Genomic DNA, 20144 nt, shown 5'->3' with positions numbered 1-20144 from the left:
TCAGATGCAGCTGGTCATTCTCTGTAAACTCGCACCCTTACCCTTCTGCAACCCAGCACATACAAATCTATACAGTCACACTCGATTGTCACTTTGGGCCAGTGGATTGCTTGGTAGACAGGCTTCTTTTGAAATTGGCCATGTATATCCGTTATAATGTACAAATCACTATGGTGCCATTAACAAATTAGGAACAGCTGCTGCCGTGGAATATCTGCGTTCCTTTTGTAGAAATGGCTATTTGAAGACCTTCATTTTCCATCTGTGTAGCTGTTCCTAATTTGTTGATGACACCATAATGATTTGTACATTATAACGGATATACATGGCCTCTTTCAAAAGAAACCCATCTACCAAAGTATACAGTTTAAAATTAAAATAGATCCCTACAAACTAGTATATTAAGGCATTGAAAAATTGTCCTTTCATTGCTGTTTGACTTCAACTGCAAAATTGGCACGTTAGCCTTTCGTACAGAATTTCTCAGTGTATCCTGATATTAAACAGAAGTAGCTGCAAAGAATTGTGAAACTATTGTAGACCACAAATTATTTATGTAATGTACCCATGCAAAGCAGAATTGAAACAATATTGACAAGGTATGTTAAAAATAGTTACACAGCATTATTGTTTATAACTTTACACACTAATTTTCTTCTAGATGACACCCGCAAAAATAATGCCTTGGTTATTATGCCCTCCATCGTCATATAGCCTATCAAAACCCTCTGTGTAGGCTTTTTGGTTGAGATTAGAACCTATGGAACCTTGCCCCAAAAGAAGTTTAAAATGCCTTCAGAATAGGAGGGAGAAGATTGACAAAGAAAATGAATGTTATAAAGTAAAACTAGATAAATGTAGTCTAAGAATATTTTTAACCACTCTATTCTCTGACTAATTAATCCTATTGCAGTTCTGAAAGTGTGAATAGAGTGAAGAGCACCACTATTTTGCGATGTCTATTGTATTTAATTAATGACAGATTAAAATGTGCTTTACCTCTTTGTAGGAGAAACCCGCAACACAAGAAGGAATACAAGCACACTCAGCCTCCCGGTAACATTGATTTCTGTATCCTGTAAACTCCATGCATTTATATGGTATCTCGAGTTTGATGTAAACTTTCTTTTACTGCAGTAGTCAGTTGTGAATTAGATGCTGCTTTCTGCTGTATCCTTCACAAAGCACACACAATGCTATAGCATTTTCTCTCAAACCTTTTTCATGCAATCACAAGTGCTCATTTTTCAAAGTATTTTAAATGTTCATAGAATCGTAGAATGATACAGCACAGAAGGAGGCCATATGGCACGTCGTCCCTGTGTCGGCTCTTTGAAAGAGCTATCCAAATATCCCCCTGCCCTTTCCCCATAGCCCTGCAAATTTTTCCCCTTCAAGTATTTATCCAATTCCCTTTTGAAAGTTATTATTGAATCTGCTTCCACCGCCCTTTCAGGCAGAGCATTCCAGATCGTGACAACTCGCTGCGTAAAAAGAATTCTCCTCGCCTCACCTCTGGTTCTTTTGCCAATTACTTTAAATCTGTGTCCTCTGGTTAGCGACTCCCCTGCCAATGGAAACAGTTTCTCCTTATTTACTTATGTCCATTATTGTAACTTTTTCCTTTTTCTTCTTATTTTGAGTTACACATTATAGACGCCTATGTGCTGGAAATATTAGATTATTAATAGCAAGCTACAAAATGGTATGCTCATGGACTTTCACCTAAAGATTTACAGCTCATGTTTTAAAATGTGAAGTTTTTTGATGCCCCTTTTGACTATTAATGCAAAGTCTTGCTTCTGGGATGTGGATTATTTCGTGAAAACTTCAATGAATGGAACCTTTATGGTCAACGGGCAATATAAAACAAAAATTGAATTATTGCCTTATAGTAGTTTATGCAGCAACTCCAGAAATGAGTTTTGGGCTTCTTGCTATGGAAGAAAGGAATCAATCTTTTTTAGCATTGCGACAAATTTAGAGGGACCTGATAGAAATCGGAAAATGTGAATTCTTTTACTAATAACATCAAAGTTTGCAGTTATATTTCATAGATCCATACATTATTAAATCCATAGATATCTTTGTGGGTACAGTGCAGTATCTCAACAACTTCAGTTAGTTGGATATATAGAAATTCAATTTTTCATTTGTTATACCTAATTATGTAAATTAGTGAATTTTATTTGCCGTTAATATACAGATGTCACTTTTTTCTAGGGGAATGGTAATTCATTTCATTGCTCATAAGGATTTTCTTTCCTACACATGAAAATTAAAATTAATAACACTAGAAGGTAGAGTAAGGTGGTGAGCACCTGAGAAATGCTGCTAAATATATCCGTGATCAGGGTATTATAAAAGTTTATTAGATGATGCTGAATATTGAAAGGAATGGAGTAGTGGAACCTTTTTTTTTTCATTCAAGCACTCCCAGGCCAAGTATATTACAGCCAGATGTAGAGTAAATCTTCAACAAGGTAACTTAACCTCATCTTCAGAAGAGCAGTCCATACTGCATCAGTTAGAATATTTTTCCATTTCTCCACTCCATCCATCTTTACAGCTTCTCTGTGGGAGTTTGCCAGTTATTGTCAAATTAGGGCCAGTTTTATGCTTTGTGCCCACGGCCAATAGGAATTGAGTTAAGGCTGCCTAAGCCCATTTCATATAGACACTTAAAGCCGGAAAGAGAGGGAAGATTTTCATCCTCAGTGAAAGATTCAAACCCAGGCTGTAAAGGTGAATGACAGTACTGAGACTTGCACACCAGATTTGCTGCTGTAGGCAGTCATAAATGAAAATGCTTTCTGTATCAACTGATGACATACCCTCACCACCTGTAAGCTACTTATCCACTTTGTAGTCAGCAGCAATACTGTGTTTTGTTGAATTTTGTGCTGAGATTCAGATTACTGTAATTTTTGTTCTGTATCAGATTTGGTTTGCCTCATGTGGTACCATTTTAATTTTAGAAAGTGAATTAAGAAGACCGAAAAGGAAAGTTGCTCAGAAAGGTATGGAATTATTTTGCTTTTTATCACTGTGACAAGATTGAGTTTGTGTTCATTCTTCAACCAACACCATCAAAAGAGATTAGCTAGTCACTTATCTCATTTGCTGTTTGTGCGACCTTGCTTTCCGCAATTTTGGCTGCTGCACTTGCCTACATAACAACAATGACTACACTTTAAAAGTAATTAATTGGCTGTGAAGCATTTTGAGACATCCTGAGGATGTGACAAGCACTATATAAATGCAACTTCTTACTTTGTCTATGTACTGCCTTTTTATGTAATATTTGTACTAGTATTTATGCCTCTTTTATGCTGTTGAGAAGGTCATCTATTTAATAATTTATCAAAGTTTGCACAGAACAAGTTATGCCTCCCCCAACATTTACAATATGTTATACAGTCACAAAAATCTCCTATGCATGTATTTAGATGTGAAATATAGTCAAGCCATCCAGGATGTACACAGGGCACCGAAGTGTGAGACTGGAACATAGACTGGTTTCAGCTAACTTGAATTATCTTGCATAAAAATTAATAAGACATAGCTGCTTCAGGAACCTTCTATGTACTAATTACAGAAAAATGATTCAATTGCAAAGAGAACTTTAGTTAAACACCATAAACAAACACAAGCAAGAAGGAGTTTTGTCAGTTAATGGTCGGCAGTCCCTATTTCAGATAAAACATTCGCATAAGTGAAATGCGTTTGAATAGTGGTTTGCTTCCTGGGGATATAAAATGCTTTCAGACGATGTTTATGCACACCAATCCATACGATGTTGTAAAATACCTGAGGGAGTCAGATAGTGAAATTAAATGTAAGAGAAAATTATAGGGTCATTTGCTTTTTTTAATGATTCCTTTCTCCCACTAAGTATGAATGAGGGAAGCTGCAACATCATAGCCTATATTTTTTTAATCAAGTTGTAGAATGTTTATATTCTTGGTCAAGGCAATTTATACGAAACCTGCAGGAACAGGTATTAAGATACTGAGTCAGTTGTACACTTTAAGTTACACTAGGTGCGAAGAGGATGAATCTGTTTGTTATAGTGTTATTTAAAGTGGATAACAAACAGATTAAAAATAGGAAACAGAGAGTACTTACAGGAGGTGTAAAGGCTCTTGGCAAAAGTGCTGAATGCTTGGGCCCCTATTGTTTCTAATCTATGCAAGATTTACAAGGATGATACCAGAACTGAGAGGTCATTACTACTAGGAAAGACTGAATAGGCTGGGGTTCTTTTCTCTAGAAAAGAGAAGGCTGAGGGATGAGCTAATAGAGGTCTTTAAAATTATGAAGGGGTAGACGTAGAGAAGGTGTTTCCACTTGTGGGGAGTCCAAAACTAGGGGCCATAAATATAAGGTAGACACTAATAAATCCAATAGGGAATTCAGGAGAAACCTCTTTACCCAGCAAGTAGTTAGAATGGAGTAGTTGAGGTGCGTAGCATAGATGCCTTTAAGGAGTAGCTAGATAGACACATGAGGGAGAAAGGAATAAAAGGATATGCTGATAGGATTAGATGAAGTCGGGAGGGAGGAGGCTCGTGTGGAGCATAAACACCGGCACAGACAGTTGGGCCGAATGGCCTGTTTCTGTGGTGTAAATTCTATGTAAGTGATCTGGATACTGAAACCAACTGTAAGATGGTCAAATTTGCTGATGACACAAAAATTGGAAGAACAATGGAGATTGAGAATGCAGCAAAGGATTTTCAAAATTAATTATACAATTGGGCAGACACCACGGCTAATGAAGAAAACATTGGCAATTGGTTGGGAAGTAGGAGACAGAGCAGGGATGAATGGAATGTATTCTGATTGGTGGAATGTGACAAGTGGTGTTCCCCAGGCATCTGTACTGGGGTCTCAGCTTTTCACCATATTTATCAATGACTTGGATGAAGGAATAGAGAGCCGTATATCTAAATTTGCAGATGACACTAAATTAGGAGGCACAGTAAGTTGTGTAAATGGGAGCGGGAAATTACAAAGAGACGTAGACAGGTTAAGTGAGTGGGTAAAACTGTGGCAGATGGGGTTCAATGTCAAGAAGTGTGAGATCATCCACTTCGAATCCAAGAAAGACAAATCTGAATATTTTCTTAATGGCGAGAGACTAGAAACTGTAGAGAAGTATCGGGATTTGGGTGTCCAGGTACACAAGTCGCTAAAAGCTAGTGCACAGGTACAAAAAGTAACCCAAGACCCAAATGGAATCATAGAATCTTACAGCACAGAAGGAGGCCATTCAGCCCATCATGCCTGTGCCAGCTCTTTGAAAGAGCTGACCAATTTAGTCCTACACCCCAGCTTTTTCCCCATAACCATGCACATTAGTCCTCTTCAATGTCCAATTGCCTTTTGAAAGATTCTATGGAATCTTCTTCCCTTTCAAGTAGTGCGTTCCAGATCTTAACAAGCCTCTGTGTGAAAAAATTTCACAATAAACAGACTTTTGAAATGGGCATAAGAAATAGGAGCAGGAGTAGGCCATACGGCCCCTCGAGCCTGCTCCGCCATTCAATAAGATCATGGCTGATCTTCGACCTCAACTCCACTTTTCTGCCCGATCCCCACACCCCTTGATTCCCTTAGTCCAAAAATCTATCGATCTCAGTCGTGAATGTGCTCAACAATTGAGCATCCACAGCCCTCTGGGGTAGAGAATTCCAAAGATTCACCACCCTCTGAGTGAAGAAATCACCCACCCCTTATCCTGAGACTATGCCATCTAGTTCTAGACTCTCCAGCCAGGGAAAACAGCCTCTCAGCATCTACTCTATCAAGCTCTCTAAGAATTTTATACATTTCAATGAGATCACCTCACATTCTTCTAAACTCCAGAGAATATAGGCCCATTCTACTCAATCTCTCTTCATAGGGCAACCTTGTCATCCCGGGAATCAATCTAGTGAACCTCTGTTGCACCGTCTCTAAAGCAAGTATATCCTTCCTTGGGTAAGGAGACCAAAATTGTACCCAGTACTCCAGGTGTGGTCTCACCAAAGCCCTGTACAACTGTAGCAAGACTTCCTTACTCTTGTAGTCCAACCCCCTCCAACTTCCAACTACAGTTGAACTCAGTAAGCACTTCAGGAAGATTTGAGGCAATGAATTGAATTGTCCAAGAAGAATTACAACTCTGCAATGCCAACAGAAGCATGCTTAAAATCTAGTTTGGTTAAAGTTGCTAAATATTTTCAGTTAATGTGAGCTCTTCCTTCAACAACAACAACTTGCATTTATAAAGCGCCTTTAGCGTAGTAAAACGTCCCAAGGCGCTTCACAGGAGCGATTATCAAACATAATTTGACACCAAGCGACATAAGGAGGTATTAGGACAGATGACCAAAAGCTTGGTCAAAGAGGTAGGTTTTAAGGAGGATAGAGAGGCGGAGAGGTTTAGGGAGGGAATTCCAGAGCTTGGGGCCTAGACAGCTGAAGGCACAGCCGCCAATGGTGGAGCGATGAAAATTGGGGATGCACAAGAGGCAAAAATTGGAGGAGCGCAGAGATCTCGGAGGGTTGTGGGGCTGGAGGAGGTTACAGAGATAGGGAGGGGCGAGGCCATAGAGGGATTTGAAAACAAGGATGAGAATTTTAAAATCGAGGTGTTCGCGGACCAGGAGCCAATGTAGGTCAGCGAGCACAGGGGTGATGGCAGAATGGGACTTGGTGTGAGTTGGGATACGGGCAGCAGAGTTTTGATGAGCTGAGGTTTATGGAGGGTGGAAGATGGGAGGTCAGCCAGGAGAGCTTTGGAATAGTCCAGTCTGGAGGCAACAAAGGCATGGATGAGGGTTTCAGCAGCAGATGAGCTGAGGCAGGGGCGGAGATGGGCGATGTTATGGAGGTGGAAGTAGGAGGTCTTGGTGATGGAGCGGATATGTGGTCGGAAGCTCATCTCAGGGTCAGATAGGACGCGAACGGTCTGGTTCACTCAGACAGTGGCCAGGGAGAGGGATGGAGTCGGTGGTTAGGGAACGGAGTTTGGGGCAGGGACCAAAGACAATTGCTTTGGTCTTACCAATCATTCCTTGGAGATGATTTTGCAATGGTTGCTACACTTACCTGCGATATGGTGAATATTCTGCTGTAGAACTATATTGATTGCTGATAAATACTGGTTTGCAAATGTTTTCCTTTTCTTAGGTAAAAGTGGTAAAGATGATGAGAGTGATGACGATGGTGAACCCAGCCAGTATGATCTGAATGATAGTTTTATTGATGATGAAGAGGAGGATCTGGATCCTACTGATGAAGATTCTGATTGGGAGCCAAGTTCAGATAGTAATGAAGATATTGATACCCTAGCAAAAGAAGCCAATAGATTTGTAAAGAATAAAAAATGAGACTTGTCTTTGCATTTTTTAACTTTGAGCACTAATTGATTTGTTTTTCCTTCTGTTTGCACTGAAAATATCATTTGTTGGCTTGAGTTTCTTTTACAGTTGAGTATTACACTTCTGTCCTCTTAATATTTGTCCTTATTTGGGTATTAAATTATCTCCTGTCAATTGGAAATTATTATTAGTTCACTGAGTGACTAAGCCCTGGATATGTAATTTGAGGATTTTCAGTGTCTAATGAAGGCACCTATGGGTAGGTAGAGTATTATAAGAGCATAAAGTTTACAACACTGTTGCTAGGTAAACATTAAGGAGGGAAGTTTCAGTATGTTGAAATGTCTGCCCCGGCACTAGAACAAAGGAAGGGTTTATTTCTGATCCAGCTCTGTTGCAGCTTTCTCCTCCCCAGTAGCAGGCTAGGTGTTGTAGCACTAGAATCCTCAGTGTTTAGAAAAAAGTTAGTTAGCGCAAAGCAAAGTCTGAATTTTTTTTTATATTTAAAAAGGACTGCAATAGCAGGTGTGAAAAGAGGAAAAAAAGAAGCATTTGAGCATTAGAGTTTTTCTGTGCGGCTAATGTCCAAATTCCCACTGACAGTAATTCAGGCAAACCCACCAGAATAGAACTAAACTGCTTGTGCAGTCATTTGCAAAACAAAGCTGTCTTGGAATGGAGAGGGGGTGGGGAATACAAGTTTTGCTCCAAAGCACATGTGATGCTTCTGAAATGTTTGCTGTCTGGATGCGCTACCACTATTCCAACAGAAGACGTGCCCTCTTTCCCTCTGCCTGTCTTCAAAAATCCAAACATCAGCAAAGCAATAAAAAAAAAAAATTTTAAAGAATAAAATGTCATTGTATGTGGCTAATGTCAACTGATCAGAAATGTTAAAAATGGTTTGATGTCACAAAGATGCTCACAAATCATTGTGGTGTAGGAGGAATCCAGGGAATTTGGTAGTGATACTGCCTAATACGAAAGAACTGCTTCAAATTGAAATGGTCTCTCTTAATACGCTGAAGGTCCTGATGCAAATTCTGACTTCTGTTTCTGGCAGTCGTCCTTTCCTGGTGAATGTCGGCACCAGAAACTGCGTTACTGACCTGTATGGGCACACTCTCCACCTGCACTTAGGGGGAATAGGTGTTTGGTACTGCCAATAACAGCATTGATATCTGTCGCCAGTAGCCGGTGCTGCCACTGAAGTCAGGGCTGTCGCTGTTGATGGTGCTGTAGTTTAATGGGGCCATAAAATTGATAGAAAAGGTATCATAATCTTAAATTGAATTCATGATGTTAAATTGAATTTGATCTCGTAAAGTTGATATTAACACTGATAGTTTCACATTGCAGTGGATGAAATTTGTTTTGTAAATTGAAAAATGTTCCTCAACTCAACCTCATTTACGTGGATAGTGAATATCCAGGGAAAATATCACTTAGGTACTTCTGTTTCAATAATTCTGCCTCTTCCGTGGCAAAGCTTACTGGCTATGACAACAGTAGTAACAGATGATGTGAATAGACAGCAAATTTCAAATGAGAGTTCAAAATAGAATCTTGCCCTGCTGGAACAAACCCATGGCCACCATTTAATGGCACTCCACGTTCAGACATCTGGTGCAATATGTAGCTTCATTGCCCCATAACTGTTGATTTAACTTGGGCTCCTCCTCTGAAATGTGCACTGTGTGTAGATATACCAAAAAGAACGTGTTTTTGTTTCAACCCTACCTTTTTGCCTTATCTTGTAGATTGGATATATATATGAAATAATTGTTTACTTTTATAACGTAGAACTTTGTTTATATGAAATTGGCATGGAAAATAATTGGTGTACAGATCTGACAATATAACACACTTCCGTCTTGCTGATTTCAGTTGTTTTATTGGCTTATTATTATATATTAAATTTGGTACGTGGGACCTAGCGTTTCACAGGAAACTCATTATAAGCATCCATTACGCCTGTCGGTGGCGCCTTTTCAGTATTAAAGGTGCCACTGTGTGACCCAAATAGCTGCTACTTTATAATGAGAACCATCAGTTTCCTACAAATCATTCAAAATGCATTCTGAATTTTCTTTCATGCAACATTTTTCTTAATGACTGAAATTCCTAAAGTCCAAAGTAAGAGTTAAAACAAAATAAATTTTAAAAAATGCATATTTCATAACAATATGATTACATTTATCAACTTTTGTGTCTTTTAATGCTTTCATTAAAGGTTTTAGTTGAAAGCCTGTCTCTTCCCAAAAATCTGGGTTTGGGCTCAACATTTTTGCCCTGAGCTGTGTAATTTGAGCATGTGCAGTGTGCCTAATTTCCCAAGTTGCATCAGTACCGTTTAGTCAACAGTACTGATGGAATATTTTTCTTTAGGCTATAGTATTTTCTACTTAGTAGCTTTTCTTCACATTTTGAAAAACGAGAACAAATTTCAAACCGTTTATTGAAGTAAAATTTGTAGAGTTTTGTTTAAAAACAAAACTGAAGCTGTGTGTTTCTGCGTGAGAGAATGACTACTAATTACACACCTTTTGTTTTATGTTCTATAAACTTAAAAAAGTATAAAAGCTAAGGATAAACATGAAATTGGAGTTAGAGAGAGAGGTCAGAGAGAGAATGTTTTTTCTTTAATGTTACTTCAATTTTCATAATAAATGACAGAAAAGGTCAATGCTAATCATGTACACCTGTGAGACAGATTGGAATTTTTCCAATCCAAAGGCACATTTCCTGAATCTAGAGAGCTTTGGAAAATTATGACACATGCAAATTGCAATTTCCTCACCTATTTTAATACTCTGCAGTGGAAACCATCAGGTTATGGAGATTTGTTTATCTTAAGACCTGTTATTTTCTCCATTACCATTTTTTATTTGTGTTAGATCAACCAAGTTCCTCCCTTGACATATTTAGGCACCCTTCTATCGCTGGTATTTTGTCCTCTTCCTCCACTGTGAAAACAGATGCAAAATCTGTCATTTCCTTATTGTCCGCCATGATCTTGTCTGCACCTGTCTTTAATGAGACCACCTTCGCCGTTATCGCTTTAATATATTTATAAAAACTTTTGCTGTTAGCTTTTCTTTTCATATTCTCTTTTTGCACCTCGTTACTTTCTTTGTATCCCTTTGTTGCTTTTTATAGCTCTCCCAGTCCACTGGATTTCCACTTTTCCTTGCATTTGTGTAAGCCTTTTCTTTTTAGCTTGATTCTGTAATCTGAAATATATTTTAGAAAACTGTACTGAATACATTCTAGAAATTCATTGCCATTACTACTTGAGCTGTTTTGCTTCTCCCAGTCTATGTGAAGATTAAAATATCCTATTATAACCACATTGCTTTTGCTACATGCTTCCCTGATCTCTATTTATACATCCCCTCACATTATCACTACTATCAGGAGGTATGTGGACAACTCCTGCCAGAGTCTTGCATCCTTTGCTGTTTCTTTACTCTACCTAAAGTGTTTCCACTACCCAATCAACCTTACTGAAATCCCTTTTAACAGTTGTTATTATGCATTTTATCAATATTGCTACTCCTTTCCCAATTTGTCTGCCCTATCTAAAGATCCCATAGCCTGGAATATTTAGTCATCAATCTTGCCTACCTTGTAGCCAGGTCTCTGTAATGGACACTACCTTAATGGACATAACCCTTAAGCTGAATTTGTGTTTTTAATTCACTTATTTTATTTCTTAAGCTACGTGTATTCAGGTACAGAAGTCTTATTTGAGTAACTGGCCCCACCCTGACATGTCCTGCTGGTCTTTTTCTCACACTTTTTGACTTACTGTATGGATTTTCCCCTGCCACATTCTTAACTAGTTTAAATCTTTCCCCACTATTCAATAGACCCTTTCCACCAGGACACAAGTACCTCTCTGGTTTAAGTGAAGACCGTCACATCTGTGCAACCTTCCCAGGCTCCAACAGTGATCCCAGTGTCCTGGGAATCTGAAACCCTCCCTTCTACACCGTCCTTTCACCCATGCTTTGACAATTCTAATCTTTCCCTATCGTGGCACTGGGAGTAAGCCGGAGTTTACTACCCTGGAGGTTCTGCACCTTAATCTAGAACTTACATGGAATTACATAGAATGTACAACTTGATTCCTTGAAATCCCTACTTCTATCGATGTCACTGGTTGCCAACTGCCTGCTCACCCTCCCATTCCAGAACCTTTTGTATTTGTTCCGTGACATTCCCAGCCCTGGCACCTGGGAAACAACACACCATTCAGGACTCTAGATCATATCTACAAAGTTAAGGGGGAGAATTGCAGCAGAGAAGGGAGACACAGAAACAGCAACATAAAGACATCGGCGACAGGTTGGTGAGCAACCATATTTTTTGACAAACTGAGTGCAACACGCTGGGAGATTGACTAGTTACTAATTATACGTGGATGAGCACACAGGAACAGTTCACCTTAATTAAAATTGATTTTAAAAAATCACACCGGCTAACTTTGATTTAAAAACAAAATTATGTTTATCTCCTGATCTAACAATACTGTCACTTTTATCTTTCCGCTCAGTGAAGCTTACTAGGTCTAATCCTTAGTGCACCCTCAAAACAGCTTTAATGCAGTAAAAATGTTGATAAGTCCAGTCAAATGTAAAATTGGGTAGCAGGAAACAACAGTATAAAAGGTCGAGAATGCTGTTACTTCCTGTCGTTATTGAGGCCTAATACTCCGGATTGTTTGATCCCCACCTTCAACAGAAAATTTATAATTGGCAGGTACAGACTTTGATTTTCTTGGCAACCTTAATATTTAGTGAACACTATAGCAGCTTCTTTAAAAGAGGTTCTTCAGATGTCTAAGTGTTACCAAAATTTTATATTCACCAATGCGACAGAATTTAATCTCAAAATATTTCATGCATTTATTGATTAAACATGCTTTTTTTGTTCTGCATTTTACAAAGAGAGATTTTTCTAAGGAAGCAGCTCTCCAAGCGGACTGCAGCCTAATAATGTGGTGTGGCTAGACTTCCAGATAAAAGGCTGTTACAAGGCCAGGCCTGAAATGGATATAAAATTGGCTAAAGAATGGGAAGCAGTCAAATCTCATTAGGAAATGATGCCAGGGGAGGAGAAATGAATAATGACTGGAATGCCCTAGGGATTGGTTTTGGGATGTTTACTGTTCTAATTTACATAGGGCCATAATTTGCTGTGGCAGGGCTTCTAACAGTGTCTGCTGTTAGTTAGACTTGCCCTTGCACGTTTAGGTTTTTAAATTTTTTGTGTGGCAAATTACTGAACGTGCGAGCTGGTAACGTCGCAGCGAGGGACACAGGGCATCTGGGACCTGAGTGAACAGGACAAGTAACTGGGTATCTCCTGAACCAATCAGATGGAAGGATTGTGAAATTAACAGCACAAGGACTGAGAAGGAAGTGTAAATTAGAGTGGGTGAATTCAATGTCAAATCAGGTACAGAAAGAGAGGAAAAGAAAGATTGGATTATCAGACCGAGTTCTGACGAAAGGTCATCGACCTGAAACATTAACCCTGTTTCTCTCTACACAGATGCTGCCTGACCTGCTGAGTATTTCCAGCATTTTCTGTTTTTATTTCGGATTTCCAGCATCCGGAGTATTTCGCTTTTGTATCTTTACCATTGTGTCCAGTTTTCACCAGACAAAGGGAGACAATCATGCCCTGAAGGCAATGCAGAGAAGAGCCAAGGACTTGATCCCCAGAGTCCAAGAATTGAGTTATACAGAAACATTGAAGAAACTTGGACTCTTAATTCTTAAAAGGAGGAGACCCCAACTCCAAGGTACAGAAGGTTAATCTGAAATATTACTTCAAAATAAACCAATACTGTAGAATAAGAGGGCACGGGCTCAAAATGATGAAAGGCACATTGGGACTGACATCAGGTAGTTGTTCATTCAAAGAGTGATCAATACTTAGAATGGATCTCTCAGCAGGATAGTGGAGACAAAAACCATTAAGGGAATCTAGGCTTTTCCAGATGGATAAGCTAAAATGGCCTGAATAGCCTTCCTTATCTGTACATTGTGAACTGGACCACGGCTGTCCCAATTTCTTTTGCTTTACAAAGAAACTAGAAATCTGATGAAAGTTGTCGAGCACTATTTTGTTCAAAAAAGCTCTGCTTATGTTTAAAATAAATTATAAGCTGTTGATAAATAAGGCCGGCACATAATAAAAAAAGACTTGCATTTGTGTAGCACCTTTCACGGCCTCAGGACATCCCAAAACGCTTTACAGCCAAGGAAGTGTAGTCACTGTTGTGATGTAGGAAACGCGGCAGCCAATTTGCGCACAGCAAGGTCCCGCAAACAGCAATGAGATAATGTCCGGATAATCTGTGATGTTGGTTGAGGGATAAATATTGGCCAGGACACCGGGGAGTACTCCCCTGCTCTTCTTTGAAACAGTGCCGTGGGATCTTTTACATCCACCTGAAAGGACAGACGGGGCCTCGGTTTATCCTCTCATCTGAAAGAGCTTTTTCTTTGATGTATACTCTTGAGAACCCACTCTGTCACCTGTTGCATCCTATCAGAGATTATCTGATGCTAATTTATAGATAAAAATGCATTTATAAGAATGGGGAGCATTTTGCAGAGCAGACCACAGTCAGCAGATCCATTTGTTTAAATTCATTGGGGACAGCAGCACGGACCCTATTTCTCTATTGACAGTGTCCATTAATTGGACTGAGAATAAAATGGAGAGAGCTGAAGCTGTTATCAGTTTGAATGAAGGTTGTTCAGGGCTGCCGCTTGTTTATCAGTATTCCCATCACATCCTGTCCTTGGCAAGAGGCCACAGCCCAGCTGTCTGTCATGCTGTCTTCCTAATTCCTGCAGAAACATTATACAATCAGAATATTTCAGAGGCAAAGTTTGCTCCTGCCTTCACGCTGAGAGCAGCTCTTTATTTTTCACCAGGCACCAGTTAGTCAAAACAGCACTGACCACAGGAGAGGGAGGCCTCCATGGCAGTAGCTGATTCGGTTTAAAGAGAACAACCTATTTATTTTTCAAAAAAAAACACAGCTTCTGGTTTCAATATATTCTTAAGTATTTCAAATGCTAGAAGTATTGAGTAGCCACACATATCGAAGCTGAGGAGAGACAGAGCTGGGTGGATAGACAGGAAATAACGGGGCTGGAGAATGTAACATTTTCTCGTATAGTGAACGGAAACAGAAACAGAATTAAAGGCACGTTGGAGCTAATTGGCGGTAAATGTGCAGCAAAGAGTGGGGAGAGGATTAGAGGCACAGGGGAGCCAAGTGATGGGAAACGAAAGGGCAAAAAAGGGGTGACAGTTAGAGGTACAGCAAGGGCCAAGTGGTGGGGAAGAGTGAGGAGATGCAGACTCAGTACCAGACTTACAATTGATGTTGCTTTCTAGCCATCTGTTGTGTGGGCACCGGAGCAAAGGAACAGGACATTTTTACATATGCCCAGCAGCGGCTGAGTAGCTCAGAGATTATGAAAGAAAGGTGCAGCAGTATTACCTAATGACAAGGGGCTTGTCATTACTGCAGGGCAGGCAAATGTTGACATAAAATTTATTCTATTCTAAATGTTGACATAAGATTCTAAATGTTGACATAAGGTTTATTCCATTCTAAATGTTGACATAAGGTTTATTCCATTCTAAATGTTGACAAGGTTTATTCCATTCTAAATGTTGACGTAAGGTTTATTCCATTCTAAATGTTGACGTAAGGTTTATTCCATTCTAAATGTTGACATAAGGTTTATTCCATTCTAAATGTTGACGTAAGGTTTATTCCATTCTAAATGTTGACGCAGGGTTTATTCCATTCTAAATGTTGACGTAAGGTTTATTCCATTCTAAATGTTGACATAAGGTTTATTCCATTCTAAATGTTGACGCAGGGTTTATTCCATTCTAAATGCTGACGTAGGGTTTATTCCATTCTAAATGTTGACGTAAGGTTTATTCCATTCTAAATGTTGACGTAGGGTTTATTCCATTCTAAATGTTGACGCAGGGTTTATTCCATTCTAAATGTTGACGCAGGGTTTATTCCATTCTAAATGTTGACGCAGGGTTTATTCCATTCTAAATGTTGACGCAGGGTTTATTCCATTCTAAATGTTGACGTAAGGTTTATTCCATTCTAAATGTTGACGTAGGGTTTATTCCATTCTAAATGCTGACGTAGGGTTTATTCCATTCTAAATGTTGACGTAAGGTTTATTCCATTCTAAATGTTGACGTAAGGTTTATTCCATTCTAAATGTTGACGTAAGGTTTATTCCATTCTAAATGTTGACATAGGTTTATTCCATTCTAAATGTTGACGCAGGGTTTATTCCATTCTAAATGTTGACGTAAGGTTTATTCCATTCTAAATGTTGACATAAGGTTTATTCCATTATAAATGTTGACGCAGGGTTTATTCCATTCTAAATGCTGACGTAGGGTTTATTCCATTCTAAATGTTGACGTAAGGTTTATTCCATTCTAAATGTTGACGTAGGGTTTATTCCATTCTAAATGTTGACGCAGGGTTTATTCCATTCTAAATGTTGACGCAGGGTTTATTCCATTCTAAATGTTGACGTAAGGTTTATTCCATTCTAAATGTTGACGTAGGGTTTATTCCATTCTAAATGTTGACGTAAGGTTTATTTCATTCTAAATGTTGACGCAGGGTTTATTCCATTCTAAATGTTGACGTAGGGTTTATTCCATTCTAAATGTTGACGTAAGGTTTATTCCATTCTAAATGTTGACGCAGGGTTTATTCCATTCTAAATGTTGACGTAAGGTTTATTTCATTCTAAATGTTGACGCAGGGTTTATTCCATTCTAAATGTTGACGCAGGGTTGATTCCATTCTAAATGTTGACGCAGGGTTTATTCCATTCTAAATGTTGACGTAAGGTTTATTCCATTCTAAATGTTGACGTAAGGTTTATTCCATTCTAAATGTTGACGTAGGGTTTATTCCATTCTAAATGTTGACGCAGGGTTTATTTCATTCTAAATGTTGACGCAGGGTTTATTCCATTCTAAATGTTGATGTAAGGTTTATTCCATTCTAAATGTTGACGCAGGGTTTATTCCATTCTAAATGTTGACGCAGGGTTGATTCCATTCTAAATGTTGACGCAGGGTTTATTCCATTCTAAATGTTGACGTAAGGTTTATTCCATTCTAAATGTTGACGTAAGGTTTATTCCATTCTAAATGTTGACGTAGGGTTTATTCCATTCTAAATGTTGACGTAAGGTTTATTCCATTCTAAATGTTGACGCAGGGTTTATTCCATTCTAAATGTTGACGTAGGGTTTATTCCATTCTAAATGTTGACGTAAGGTTTATTCCATTCTAAATGTTGACGTAAGGTTTATTCCATTCTAAATGTTGACGTAAGGTTTATTCCATTCTAAATGTTGACGTAAGGTTTATTCCATTCTAAATGTTGACGTAAGGTTTATTCCATTCTAAATGTTGACGTAGGGTTTATTCCATTCTAAATGTTGACGTAGGGTTTATTCCATTCTAAATGTTGACGCAGGGTTTATTCCATTCTAAATGTTGACGTAGGGTTTATTTCATTCTAAATGTTGACGTAAGGTTTATTCCATTCTAAATGTTGACGTAGGGTTTATTCCATTCTAAATGTTGACGCAGGGTTTATTCCATTCTAAATGTTGACGTAGGGTTTATTCCATTCTAAATGTTGACGTAAGGTTTATTCCATTCTAAATGTTGACGTAAGGTTTATTCCATTCTAAATGTTGACGTAAGGTTTATTCCATTCTAAATGTTGACGTAAGGTTTATTCCATTCTAAATGTTGACGTAGGGTTTATTCCATTCTAAATGTTGACGCAGGGTTTATTCCATTCTAAATGTTGACGTAGGGTTTATTTCATTCTAAATGTTGACGTAAGGTTTATTCCATTCTAAATGTTGACGTAGGGTTTATTCCATTCTAAATGTTGACGCAGGGTTTATTCCATTCTAAATGTTGACGTAGGGTTTATTCCATTCTAAATGTTGACGTAAGGTTTATTCCATTCTAAATGTTGACGCAGGGTTTATTCCATTCTAAATGTTGACGCAGGGTTTATTCCATTCTAAATGTTGACGTAGGGTTTATTCCATTCTAAATGTTGACGCAGGGTTTATTCCATTCTAAATGTTGACGCAGGGTTTATTCCATTCTAAATGTTGACGCAGGGTTTATTCCATTCTAAATGTTGACGTAGGGTTTATTTCATTCTAAATGTTGACGTAAGGTTTATTCCATTCTAAATGTTGACGCAGGGTTTATTCCATTCTAAATGTTGACGTAGGGTTTATTTCATTCTAAATGTTGACGTAAGGTTTATTCCATTCTAAATGTTGACGTAGGGTTTATTTCATTCTAAATGTTGACGTAAGGTTTATTCCATTCTAAATGTTGACGTAGGGTTTATTCCATTCTAAATGTTGACGTAGGGTTTATTCCATTCTAAATGTTGACGCAGGGTTTATTCCATTCTAAATGTTGACGCAGGGTTTATTCCATTCTAAATGTTGACGTAGGGTTTATTTCATTCTAAATGTTGACGTAAGGTTTATTCCATTCTAAATGTTGACGCAGGGTTTATTCCATTCTAAATGTTGACGTAGGGTTTATTCCATTCTAAATGTTGACGCAGGGTTTATTCCATTCTAAATGTTGACGTAGGGTTTATTTCATTCTAAATGTTGACGTAAGGTTTATTCCATTCTAAATGTTGACGTAGGGTTTATTTCATTCTAAATGTTGACGCAGGGTTTATTCCATTCTAAATGTTGACGCAGGGTTTATTCCATTCTAAATGTTGACGCAGGGTTTATTCCATTCTAAATGTTGACGCAGGGTTTATTCCATTCTAAATGTTGACGCAGGGTTTATTCCATTCTAAATGTTGACGCAGGGTTTATTCCATTCTAAATGTTGACGCAGGGTTTATTCCATTCTAAATGTTGACGTAGGGTTTATTTCATTCTAAATGTTGACGTAAGGTTTATTCCATTCTAAATGTTGACGTAGGGTTTATTCCATTCTAAATGTTGACGCAGGGTTTATTCCATTCTAAATGTTGACGCAGGGTTTATTTCATTCTAAATGTTGACGCAGGGTTTATTCCATTCTAAATGTTGACGTAAGGTTTATTCCATTCTAAATGTTGACGCAGGGTTTATTCCATTCTAAATGTTGACGTAGGGTTTATTCCATTCTAAATGTTGACGTAGGGTTTATTTCATTCTAAATGTTGACGTAAGGTTTATTCCATTCTAAATGTTGACGCAGGGTTTATTCCATTCTAAATGTTGACGTAGGGTTTATTCCATTCTAAATGTTGACGTAGGGTTTATTTCATTCTAAATGTTGACGTAGGGTTTATTCCATTCTAAATGTTGACGTAAGGTTTATTCCATTCTAAATGTTGACGCAGCGTTTATTCCATTCTAAATGTTGACGTAAGGTTTATTCCATTCTAAATGTTGACGCAGCGTTTATTCCATTCTAAATGTTGACGCAGGGTTTATTTCATTCTAAATGTTGACGTAGGGTTTATTCCATTCTAAATGTTGACGTAAGGTTTATTCCATTCTAAATGTTGACGCAGCGTTTATTCCATTCTAAATGTTGACGTAAGGTTTATTCCATTCTAAATGTTGACGTAGGGTTTATTCCATTCTAAATGTTGACGTAAGGTTTATTCCATTCTAAATGTTGACGCAGCGTTTATTCCATTCTAAATGTTGACGTAAGGTTTATTTCATTCTAAATGTTGACGCAGCGTTTATTCCATTCTAAATGTTGACGTAAGGTTTATTCCATTCTAAATGTTGACGCAGCGTTTATTCCATTCTAAATGTTGACGTAAGGTTTATTCCATTCTAAATGTTGACGTAAGGTTTATTCCATTCTAAATGTTGACGTAAGGTTTATTCCATTCTAAATGTTGACGTAGGGTTTATTCCATTCTAAATGTTGACGCAGGGTTTATTCCATTCTAAATGTTGACGTAGGGTTTATTTCATTCTAAATGTTGACGTAAGGTTTATTCCATTCTAAATGTTGACGTAGGGTTTATTCCATTCTAAATGTTGACGCAGGGTTTATTCCATTCTAAATGTTGACGTAGGGTTTATTCCATTCTAAATGTTGACGTAAGGTTTATTCCATTCTAAATGTTGACGCAGGGTTTATTCCATTCTAAATGTTGACGCAGGGTTTATTCCATTCTAAATGTTGACGTAGGGTTTATTCCATTCTAAATGTTGACGCAGGGTTTATTCCATTCTAAATGTTGACGCAGGGTTTATTCCATTCTAAATGTTGACGTAGGGTTTATTTCATTCTAAATGTTGACGTAAGGTTTATTCCATTCTAAATGTTGACGCAGGGTTTATTCCATTCTAAATGTTGACGTAGGGTTTATTCCATTCTAAATGTTGACGCAGGGTTTATTCCATTCTAAATGTTGACGTAGGGTTTATTTCATTCTAAATGTTGACGTAAGGTTTATTCCATTCTAAATGTTGACGTAGGGTTTATTTCATTCTAAATGTTGACGCAGGGTTTATTCCATTCTAAATGTTGACGCAGGGTTTATTCCATTCTAAATGTTGACGCAGGGTTTATTCCATTCTAAATGTTGACGCAGGGTTTATTCCATTCTAAATGTTGACGCAGGGTTTATTCCATTCTAAATGTTGACGCAGGGTTTATTCCATT

At 38.1% G+C, this 20144-nt stretch overlaps 1 protein-coding gene across 2 annotated transcripts in view; it reads left to right on the top strand.

Annotated features, from left to right (window-relative positions):
• aplf (aprataxin and PNKP like factor) overlaps positions 1-9302 on the top strand; it is a 61326-nt gene extending 52024 nt beyond the window's left edge. For both annotated transcript variants that reach the window (XM_067989472.1, XM_067989473.1), the window contains exons 9-11: positions 1010-1056; positions 2979-3020; positions 7180-9302. In XM_067989472.1, coding sequence (XP_067845573.1) covers positions 1010-1056; positions 2979-3020; positions 7180-7379 — 289 coding nt within the window. In that variant the 3' untranslated portion in view covers positions 7380-9302. The remainder of the gene's footprint in view (positions 1-1009; positions 1057-2978; positions 3021-7179) is intronic.
• Positions 9303-20144: the final 10842 nt, after the last annotated feature.

The sequence above is a fragment of the Heptranchias perlo genome, chromosome 8 (genome assembly GCF_035084215.1).
Source record: "Heptranchias perlo isolate sHepPer1 chromosome 8, sHepPer1.hap1, whole genome shotgun sequence".
In the NCBI taxonomy this organism is placed as follows: Eukaryota; Metazoa; Chordata; class Chondrichthyes; order Hexanchiformes; family Hexanchidae; genus Heptranchias; species Heptranchias perlo.
This window is presented reverse-complemented; position numbering and strand designations above follow the sequence as displayed.